General features: G+C 36.5%; 1 protein-coding gene across 4 annotated transcripts in view; it reads right to left on the reverse strand.

Annotated features, from left to right (window-relative positions):
* Window positions 1–12,134, reverse strand: part of Gdap2 (ganglioside induced differentiation associated protein 2) — a 93,148-nt gene that overhangs the window by 18,237 nt on the left and 62,777 nt on the right. For all 4 annotated transcript variants that reach the window (XM_076370852.1, XM_076370851.1, XM_031990189.2 and 1 more), the window contains one exon: window positions 9,826–9,979. In XM_076370852.1, coding sequence (XP_076226967.1) covers window positions 9,826–9,979 — 154 coding nt within the window. The remainder of the gene's footprint in view (window positions 1–9,825; window positions 9,980–12,134) is intronic.

The raw sequence follows: 12,134 nt of genomic DNA on the forward strand, positions 1-12,134 counted from the left end.
AAGAACGTTAGTGTAATATAAAAATAGTGATGCGAAACCATTGATAATTATTTCTAATAGCATCTGTCTTTGTTCAAAGAGAATAAATAATATTATAGGGAGCGCTGAAGGTGCTTGTGGTAGTCAATGTGTTAAAAATCAAAAGAATTAACAATCTCACAGATAATAACGCCATATACAATAACAAATGACAATCACGAGTCTAATATATGTGCAAATAAAGAAATATTCATATTCCAACCCCTTTTGTATAATTAAATTTTTTCCAATTCAGGGTACAGAATATCTAATATCCTTTTCTCAATGTTCTTTGAGAAGAAAATTTCCGCCGTTTCAAGTCCCGGTGTCGTCAAAGAAGAAATGTAATATAGCTAATTTCACGGCAGCGTAAAATCAAGTTTGCGTGACGCAGCTTTAAAGCTCTCGCTATCTGTATTGCGACCCTGAAGTCTCATTATCTCAGCCGTTTAATTAGCGCCCGTTGGTGGAGAAATGTGTGCTAGTGCATTGTTCAGAAACCTGACTAATGCACGGCGAAGTCAGGGGGAAGAACTTTGATGTGTCCTACCGAAACTCGACGCGTAAATAATAGATACTGCTAGGTGATCACTTGATGGTTAACTTAACACTGAAACTACCAGACGGGTCAAAATGAATTTCTGATTTCTTCTTTCCGCAATTTTTGAACAGATCACATATGCTTCTCTGAGAAATGATTAAAGAAGTTGATTTAGCAATACGTAATCTGAATTGTAAATCAATTAAAGTTTCAATAGACGCACTCTTGGAGTTTCTACAGAAATAAAAAAAGTCCATTTAACTGCTTGGCAGTTTTAGTCTTAACACTATTTCTACTGAAATTTTCACTCAGAACTATTTCCCAAGTTTAGTCGTATATTCCGAATTGACTTCTCGGCTTTTCCTATAATGATTATAGAATTAACTATAGGAAATGTCCAAAATACAATCAAGGCGAAATGATTAAACTGAGAAGACGATTATAAGTTGAAATTTCAAGTCTCTATTTTGTTGGTTTTATTTTTTAATTCCTGATATTTTCGATGACTAATTTAGTTTATCAATACGGTTGCACGTACTAATCGAAACTACAAAACGGTGAATTAGGACGACACCTATTGCTCCCGAACGATTGGGCTAGACGTCAAGGCATCTCCTAACTGTACTTACACGTGTGCGACGTATATTTTCGGCGCCGGTGGCTCCCACGACGCGGTTGTAATTTTTATCTCGTTCCACGGCTGCCGACTATAAAATTAGAATGTCGAGGAAATACGCGATAGGTATAGACTCATTTGGAATTCGTTGCACTTTGCATCCGAGCGCGTCAAACTCAGTACGCACGTCATTGTACGCGGTCGAAGACACAAATCGACTGAGCAGCAGGGAATTATCCGTAATTTTTATTCCTTTTTCTTACTGTGTTGAATTGTAAATAATACTGACAAAAGAAAAATAATACAAATTTAATATGTCCGTTGCGGAATTAGAAATTTTTTGCTTCAGAATGTACGACACGTGTTCAAATGGTATGAGCGTACGAAATTTTGGGCTTTTTTTAGTGATAATTAAAATTCGATTGGATTTTAAATTAAATTTCGTTGATTCAGGGTTACTCGAGTATTAATGGAGCATGAGCATGTGGTATGAAAATTTTGTATGAGGTTTTATGAAGTTTACCTTTAAAATTTAGGTGTATTTCATTGGGAACTCTTAGTAATTTTAGTTCACTCTGGGTGGTTTTTACAGCGTTTTATTATCGAAGTAATTAGTGGTTGATGAGAGAGATACAGTAAACTTTAGTGTAACATGGAAATAGCGGCTGCTGTTAATACTTCTCATGTACAAAAGTACAAATAATATATACTGCACTTCTTGCACATTTTCGTTAGTCAAAAAAGTAGTTTTGCTACTTGTACACACCTTTATACATATGCATGACGGAAACATAAAGTATTATAATACTAAAGAATATTTAAATAAATTAAAGCCAATTCTGAAGTCCGTGACTGCCATAAATTCTAAACCATGAAGGAGAAACTGTTCTTATATTTCTTACTGATACATGACGTTACTTCGAAATCATTGCGCGGGAACATAAAGTCGAGCAAAGTTTATCATACGACTGTGGTTAATGAAACTCGTTTTATTATGCAGGTAAACAGTCTAACCTGATTAAGTCGTGCTCGTAAGAAATGTTAGAATCGTCGAACGATGTCGACATTCGAAGTCGTATTCATATACTGGAATGAAAATTTACATCTGTCAATTTGCAGTTTCGATGTTGCAACTCCGAACATAAGTAAATGAAGAAAAACAGTGATTTTCTACATCGTGTACTATTTATTTCTTATGATACGGATGATTCACAATAGAACTTTCTTCCATTGCATAAAATATTTTCTAAAAGTGTTTGTTCCCTGTGGTAAAAATCCATTTTCATTCAAAACGAACGTTTGGAAAATATTTCTTACTAGCACGTATCAAGGTGCATTGTATTTCGAATTGATTTAATCTAACAAATCGAGAAACGTTCTGCTGCCCCGTTAAAAATCTCGAACACGCCCTTTTGCCGGTTTTTCGGCCTGATGAATGTGTGACCTGAAATTTCAAGCGAGGACGGAGGAGAATGATCGAGTGCGTCCTTGAATCTCAGACAGCGACCTACTTCTCGTCTAAGATGTTCCTCGTGACGCTTCTTTCATGTCCTCCTGTCGTACTTCAATTTTTCATCACCCTGTATGCCCTTTCGACAATCACATTTTAACACCGCAGACAATTTATCACTCACTACAGATCCAGGGGAAATATAATAAGAGGTCTAAGTATCATCTATGAAATTCTCGATAAAAATTGTAAATGCTCATTTGTTTCGATTTTGATATTTATGTATGTAATAAATATCGTGAAGAATCTTAAAAATGTACTCTTACAAAATCTTATAAGATACACAGTAAGGATTTTAGTTTGACTGTTTTATTGTTAGTATGTTTTAAGTAATTTTCTTTCTGTTTATCTGATTTCTTTCACATAGTACACCCGGTATAAATATTTAAGTTGCGTTGGAAGGAATGAAACCACGGGGCAGGTACTCTGCAGGAAAAATAAGCGGAGAAAAAGAATCGAGGTTGAAAATCCACCGGTACGCTATTGAATAGGAATTGGTAAACGTGTCTGTTCATGACTTACCGTATCTACTCCCTTTAAATGCCAGTGCACGCTCGCTCGACGTGTTTTCAAGCTTCATTTTCTCGAAAACCGGCCTTTGAACGAGAAACTTTGTTTTCTTTCGTATTTACGAAATTTCGAAAAATCTTAAAAATTCAGAAAACCATTTATATTGAAATATAAAACAAATGTCTCAGTTGCTTTGAACTTTACAGAATAGTTTAAGAAACCAAAATGTTCGACGATAAATTAGTGTACAATGTTCCAAACTATTCTTTTCATATACCCGTCAGGTCCTAAAGGCATTTACTGTCTTGTGCAAGCGAAAATTTTAGCATTGTTCAACATTCATTAAAGAGATCTGAAGAATATATGAACTACATAAAAGCTATACGTTCGATGCAAATAACAAACATTAGCATAACAGTTCCTGAATACATTAATTATGAAATAATCATGTGACAAGAAATCTCAATACTGTTCAGTGACACTAGATTTACAGAACCTGATAATTTGATGGATAACCGGTTACAAAATGAAGGTAAAGAAATTAGAAGATAAATTCGTCGTAGTGGAAACAAAAATAAAAAAAAAACAAAAATTGAACAACTGATTAATTGGATAATATAGGAATTGACATACACTTCAAAGAACCAGAGAAAACCTTTGACAGAAAGCGTTCTGTTGCGTTTAATGTTAAGACAGTCTTCTCCGCAAAGAATTAAATTTTCCAGAAATTACAAATTAAAAGCTACGCGGTCGATAAAAGTGAATCCTTGCATCAACGAATGGCAAAGTCTCCGAGGAAGATCAACGCACAGTGCGGCAAACGCCCGGACAAAGCTCAATAATATAAAAAGTATGAGTGCCACAAAAAAATGCTTCAGGCAAAAGTTGTAAGGTATAGAGCTAAACATATAGTAATGATTTTCACATTATGCGGATATTACGAAGATTTTTTCAACGACAATGGATACTTTGCCTTTCGATTCAAACGTCATATAAACAGAGAAACGGAATTAATATGCACGAAATTGTTATGTTTCAAATGAAAATCACTTTGTATAGCAGAGACTGCTCAGCAGCCCATTGGTAATCAATTGTTGTTACGCGAATAGTTGAATTTTGAGGTTTCGTCCGCAGGCGACCGCACTGTGCGACGAAAGGATCGAAATGCGATCGGGGCGAGGTCGAGCGTCTCCACTTCGACAAAAGGGGTTGCCTATTTCCGGCGTCGGCGTCGAGGTTTCTTTAAAGGACACCACTCGTCGGCGCGCAGAAAGGGTGACGCGAAGGGACGAAAACAAACTTTTCTAGGGCGGGCCGGCTACGAGAAGGTAGAGCGAGCCCGCGCGCCCCCGTCACGGGAGTTGTTCCGTGGTTGGTCTATTTCTGGACGTGTAAATATCGATTCGCCAGCGGCGGCGCCGGCAGCCAGCGAAGGGGACACGAGAGGAGAGAAACTGGCGAAGATGATACCGATACACGTACGGGTAATGGTGTACGATTTTTCCCAGAGCGAAAGTGTGTCGGAGCGTGCGTAAGAAATTAGAGTGAGCGTATATAGGACGGGTGCTTGAGAATCATCGAATTAACCCTTTGCACTCCGCTGGCTCTGCTATAGAGATATAATCTCACGGATATACGATTCATTTCAAATTATACAATTCTCCTTTTTATTCGGCTAAAGCAAATTAACGGAAGAAATTAAAAGAATCCATGAATATCTGTAATTTTCCATCTTCGAAGCGAAATTTTAGATTCTTGAAAGTTCCTCTATAGAAATCAACTATTAAGGCATTGAAAATGTTCGGAGTGCAAAGATTTAACCCTTTCAATTTTCAAAGGGTTAAACCTTTGCACTCGAGAGGTGACTCTCGCTCACCACTTGACATCATACAGTAAAACTGTACAATTTCATATTTAATATTATACTACGTATAATAAATCAATTAGAGAAATATTGAAATAAAATAACTTTGTTCCTCGATGAACGTGTGATTTCTTCAAGTTAGTTTCACAAAATATCGTCCCTATCTCATCAGAAAATGTTAAAGTATATCTAGTGAAAGACTTCCGAGTGCAAAGGGTTAAGGGTGTTTTGGGAGTGAGCGGGTCTCTGTGCAATGGCAACGATTTGCGAGAGAGAGAAGGAGGGTATTCTGTAATAGTTAATGAACGGACGAATTCCAAGAGCTACTGAATTGGTAAGTATTGTCATTATAGCTTCTACTTTTGCGTCTAATGAACTGTTGTTTAAGCCGTTGTCCTACAACGCGGTGCCACACTCGCGATGGAAATTTTCAACTGAATGTTATTAATGGAAATAGTTACTTTTCCAGAGTGATAATACTATTTTTCTGTTATCACTTGTTAATCATCCTAATTGGGGTAAACGTGTACATAGAACGAGGATCTAATCGTTTTCTTTTCCTCGTAAATTATTAACAATAATAATTTTCAACCGAATTTAGCAAACGTAAACGTTATTTATTTATTTTCCATATCAATGATGCATTATTTGTCTATTATCAATCCTTAAGTTTTAGAGTAAACATAGATACAGAATAATCATAAAATTTTTTTTTCCCCATTAAATTATTAACGATAAAGTAGTTTTAACAAGCACAGTTGTGAAAGAAGTCGCAAGACAAGTGGTTAAGAATGAAGTAGTTTCATGAAATACACGTGTCAATCATAGGGCAAGAGGTTAAATCTTGTTTAAGTTTGAGTTTCTATTTTTTACCGAGGCTCTATATACGATTTCCCTGAAAATAATCCGTACAATGGGATCATGTGACTGCGTAGTTCGCGACTGATAGGGGCCCGGTAATCGCCCGGTTTTCCCGCGATCAAAGCCGGCTTTCTTCGATCTACCCCACTTTCGAGAATCACAGGGCTTAAACGGGAGCGGAGGAACTCCGATCGTACGATGCGGATTAGATACGTGAATTTTTCATATATTTTATGTACTCGAAATAATGTGGAGGATACATTCATGTGTACAATACGATAAGACGCATGCTTTAATATTTTCCCGAGCGATTTTTCCAACAAAGCAGTTGTGCTGGTATTTTAAAACAGGAATTTAATTAATTAGATTAGTAACGGGGTAGAATGAATTGATGTATGTCGGTTTTTATACAAGTTTAATGGAAAATAGTTCTTACTATACCATTTAACGTATTTTTTTCATTGATTATTTGTGCTGTGAAGAGGTTGAGAATAACCCTGAAATTTGGGGGTGAGAAACGTTTTAGAGGGTTATCTTAAAACTGTTGCAAAAATATTTAAAATGATAATTCAGTCTCGGTTTAATGAAGAATCTTTGATTAAGCAACAGTATGTTTTCATTAATTCAATTGCGCAAATTATAATATATTTTCTTAAGTACTTTGTAAATGTGATTATTCTTAGAATGTATCTAATGTAAGAGGTTTCAAATTTTATTCCATTAATTCTTTGTTTCGCGTGTCATAAAGAAAAGACAATAGAGTACGGCCACAAACTCCGGGTAAAATAATCAATAGTAATTTACATTGTTATGTGATTGGAACCTGAACTTTCGCAGTTCACGTTCAACTTTCAACCCCACGTAACGTCGAGAGGCAACGTTAGTGATGCAAGATGATCATTTAAAGGGCCAGCCACCCAATACGCCACTGTATGGTCAAACGATCAAGTGGCAATCGCTGTACGCGCCAGACTGCCGTATAAACCCGCGGCGAACAAACATTCGATCGATCGAATGAATAATTCGACGCGCGGCCTCCCATCCGGTATTAAGTGTCGCTTCGTCACTCGAAGTTGCACGTTATTCCGTCAATTCATCTCACACGGGCACACGATTTCTCAAACGGACAGCTCCTATTAAATGAAAGGCCTTTCGCGACAAACTCTATTTTGTTGGGAACATTGATCATACCATCTCGAAATGAAAAACGTTGTCGGAACATTATTTCCTTTGTGTTCGTTACGATATTATTAGTATTTGAAGATTAATCAGAGAAAATTCATTGTAAAAATGAGCAACTTCGAAATAGAAAACGTCATCGAAACGTTATTTCTCTTGTAATGTTACAATGTTCTCAATATTTGAAGGTTAATTGAAAAAGTTTCATGATAACAATGCGTAGGTGAATATTTTGGCCGAAATAAATTGGATATAAATTACTTGATCAATTATTTAGTCATGAAAATTGTAGGTATATGCTACGGAAATTTTTGTCTCTGAATCTCTATAACAAAGGCAAATAATGTTTCGTATACAGGTAGTCTTTTAACTTTTCAATTGTACGAAAACTGCGTAATTTCGTGTGCAACAAAGATCTCGTACTTCGCTTAGCCTTGAAAATATTGAAATTCTAAGCTAGGAAGCCTAAGCCCATTGTTAGTTATAGTTGACAAAGTTCCGAGGAAATAAGTAAGAAAGTGACTATTGCACCGCGTTGTATATTCACGTCTGCTAGTTTAATGACTTCCCATTACGCAATCGAGCTCCAAAGAAATGGATATGACGCAATCTTCGACAGTAATTACGTTCTTGTTATCATATAAATCATGGGAAATGTGCGCAAAAAATCTATTATTCACAACACTTGTAAATATTTCAAGTTCACACAGGCAACTATAGGAAAATGGTAAAATTACAATTCCTAATCTCCATTTATCCAAAACGATTAACAGTAAACGTACCGTGACCGATCAAATGACCAATGGTAAAATCTGATTCTAAAACGTTCGTTTAACTTCACATGAATTTCGATATCGCCCGAACTGTCAGTATCCCAATGTTTGTCTTTCCTTCCGTTTCTGTTTCCAATAAGAATAGTTCATGCTCCAACTCGTTTACCTTTATTTTATCACCATCTATTCCAGTGGTCACTATAGGAATAGCTACGCACAATCTGTCGTTACATTCAATGTCAAGAAAGTAATTAAACATCTCTGAAGTGATACACGAGCAAGTCGACGCAATAAAACTAACTCCCAGTAAACCCACTAAAAGTGGAAATAAACGAAGCAAATTATATTTCTACCGTACTTCCTTCCACGATAAAGACTTAAATTTCTGAACAGTAGTTACACAACACGAGTAGCGAGTGATAATAATCAAACCGAAATATTCCGCAGTCCGCCTCAAAAAGCAAAGACGAAAGTTCGCGTTAATGGCCTGGAGATCCGGTCGTTAAATATTTATAAGAGTTTTCATTAACGCCGAGCGTCCACGGCGAACGAAAAGCCGTCGTTCTCGTTTCGTCTCAATTACTCCGGATTGCGCAATAGGTAAACTCATTGATAAATACGTTCCGCCGGCGGCACCTTCGCTGATTATAACGGCAAGGGATATAGACGTAGCTTAAAAGCCGGGAGACACGGTCAATTTCGTTCCAGAAAACCGAGCCAATTTCCTCTCCCTTAGGAGCTATGCTAAATGGATCGATCGGCTTGTAAAGAACCGCTAAACACGCCAGTCCGTAATAAAAGAGGCGAGCACACGGTCGGTTAAGCCGCGGACGGGACACGCCGCGTATCGATTTCGAAGTTGCTTAGTTCGCGCTCGAGCCCGATACTTTCCTTTATCGTGTCTTCTTTCCGACCGTTCCCACAGGTGTTGACAATAACACGTTGAATTTGACTTCGATCGGAACGGGGCGCCGAGATATTCGCAATCGAGCATGAATATTAATAAAGCCTTGGAACTGGCAGTCCTTGGAAATGAACCTCACCGTTGCGCATGTAAAATTCCGTATTGTTTCTCCTTTCTGGATCGTTTTCATTTGCTTTCATCGGCGTCTATCTTTCATGAGCAATTTAGATGATTGAGCGTTTAACAACGCTCACGACTATGCGATCGTGAATTAAAGAAAATATAATAAGCATAGATATTGCTGAACTCGTCTGAACTTAAATGGAACTTTCTTCTTCTGTTATTAATAATTATACTTTATAGCAAATACAGGTGTAGAGTATATTCAGGATTTTTCTCGTTTCTCAATGAATTATTAATGAGGAAGTAGTGGACTGATCATAGTTGGGAAGTATATCGTAGGGCAAGGAGTTAATAATATTAATAATGTTCATTCTGTACTTCTTAACTGTGCACGTGAATTTTCTTGTTCTCCTTTCAGTTTCGTTTTGTTTGCGTTCATCTGTATTCATTTCTCAATTGTGTATATTGAGACGTATGATAATATTAATAATGGTGATGTTCATTTTGTATTCATTAAATGAGATAGTGGTTTAATTACATTTAAACTGAAATTGAAGACAATGAGTGGGGAGATAAGGAATTTAATGAAAACGAGTAATTGCAGTCACTTCTGCTTTCCTTTGGTTGCACGTGGAAATTTAGTTATCTCTGGTTTGCACTGTGACGTGCTGATAAGTAGTGTCACGAGTAATCTTCCGGTATCAAACTATCAATGTAGCCAAGTGAACTCCCGATATCTGCGCGAATTCTTATTTTCGTAAACACACGTTAGGAAGGTGCAATTAAGCAGGATGTCATTTACTACAGTAATGATTTCGATAAATAAGGAACAATGTTATAAGTTCCATTGGATATTATGTTTTACTACTTTCGGTAAGCTTAACAGTAGAAATTTAACTTGGTCGCATCATAAATTGTAGTCTTACCTTGTCTAGATTGATCTTAGTGGCGGGGAACCATTTGCCAACGAAAACGACGACTGGTCGGCCCTGACGGTCGACGCCGCTTTGGTAGAGGCAACCGATCCCGGAAACTTCAGACAGATCCTCTGTCTTCGCCCTTCTGAGGAGCCTTTCGTACCTGGAACACACAAATCAAGCGCACATTAACAAAATCCATTTTCAAGAAGACAATTATCAATCGAGAACCATAATTTTTCAAATATATGCAACACTTTTTGTGACAAAAGTGTAAAGTTCGCTTAAAGCAATATTTACAGCACATAAATATGAAATTCTTCACAGAGAAAATACGAACTTTATTTGAGCAAAAATATAAATCTTTTCAGATTGGCGAATGTAAATACTGTGAACAATACACATTAAGGAACTACACTTTTAAAAGATGAGTTTCAAATTCTGGAAGTCGCAGTCTTTCACAGTAAAAGCACGAACGTTCTTCAACTAAAAATATCTACTTTTTCACCGGAAATGTAAGTATTGTGAATATTTTTTCGTATACCTGGCCACTGAAGTGATATAGGATAGAGTGAGTCGGACTAACAGAGAATACGTTTGGTAAAAGACACAGAATAACCGAAGGTTTTTAAAAATTGCGCGATGAATTTGTTTGCACAGTATTCTCCGTTAAGCACGTAATACCTTGGAGTGAAACGGGATCGTGCAAAGTCAGACAAAAGGAAGTTTCGGTGTTCGTACCAAAAAATGTAAAAATTTGATTGAAAAAAGAAGATATAAATAAATCTGGAATGTAATGTATAAAAATATTAATTATTACAAATTAGCAATTTCATTTATCAGGCATCTGTGACACGAGTAGTAGGAAGACCAATATCGAATGGAATCGTTCGAGTCAGAGCATATGATGGAACGTGTGCTTTTTACGACTCTTATCGAATGATGTAAGAGAATTAAGCATACAATGTTTCAAGAGAAGGTCTCGCCGGCGAATTATATGGCTTCATTAATTTCGTTCTGAAAAATGCGCGTAGAACGCGTTAAAGTAGATTCGGTTTGTTCGAGTCAAACAGAACGAAGGTTATATCATTTCGAATTTGCGTGAAATGATAGGGGACAGCAAGATACAACATATTTTAAAGATAACATCCTATTAGCCTAGCTAATTAGATTCTTGCACATAGTGGCGCAGTTTGTGAAAGTAGAACGGGATTGTTTGTGTCGTACAAAGCAAAGGTTACAACGTAACCTTTAATCAAATGATAGAGGATTCGATTGTTGCAAATGATAGTGCTGTTTGTTGAAGTAGAAAAATACAAAAAAATCAATTGTAACATCTGTAGCAGGATATTCCACTAATTTGCCTTCGTCAATTTATATGAACAATAATATACAGTTGTTATTGTATAGTCAGACAAGGTGTGTTAATTTGAAACAGCTACTGAGAAAAGAATTGAACCAATTGTAAAAACTTTAAGATTTGAAACTAATATCTTAAGTCGAATGTAACAAGCTGGACAAGCTCGAATCAAACACGAGAAACAAACCGTGCTATGATTTCATTAGTAATCATTTCTTTTATCCAAATAATTATTCAAAATAAGAAATTAATATTTAAATACTCATAATTCCGAAATAATATTCGCCTTGGTTTAATATAAACAGAGTAATCGCATTTATTACATCTAATTTAAACGATGCTGAATCAAAGTATCCTAATCGACGCACGTAGGATACAAAGTGCGTCAATAATGTTTCCAATCCTTCTCTCCACTTAAAGTTAAAACGAAATCGCGTGATTATCCGGAATAAATCGTGACACTGAAGTTTGCGTTAGAAGGAAGACGCTTCTAGAATTTGCAATCGTGATTGGTTTAGTTTCATTTTATAATCTCTCGGTATAGTTTATCCTCCGCGGTGTCTCTTAAAGCAACACCAAGGATCATGCTTTTTTCTTGCAAACATAAATTGGAGCTTCGTTTGTGTAAGGTGTTAGCAGTTGAAAATTAATGGTTCGATTTCCAGTCGCAAAATTCAAATACATTTTACGCACGCTTAGAAACACAGAAGAATATTTTCCTTGAGTGTCTCGCTAAGATCATCTCGCTATCGTTAACACGTTCCTCACTTCTGCAAACAATACTCTGCACAGTTATCTTTAGAAATTTGTCATCTATCCTAGTTTATAATCAAACGGACGGAGCATTTGTTTTAAAGGATGAAAAAGGGCATTTGAAATTGTATTTGCACGGAGAACGATGTCCAGACGTGAAAGAAAAATTCTTCGATCCTTCCATCGCCGGAAACTTTTGAGACCT

This window comes from Nomia melanderi, chromosome 9, assembly GCF_051020985.1.
Source record: "Nomia melanderi isolate GNS246 chromosome 9, iyNomMela1, whole genome shotgun sequence".
In the NCBI taxonomy this organism is placed as follows: Eukaryota; Metazoa; Arthropoda; class Insecta; order Hymenoptera; family Halictidae; genus Nomia; species Nomia melanderi.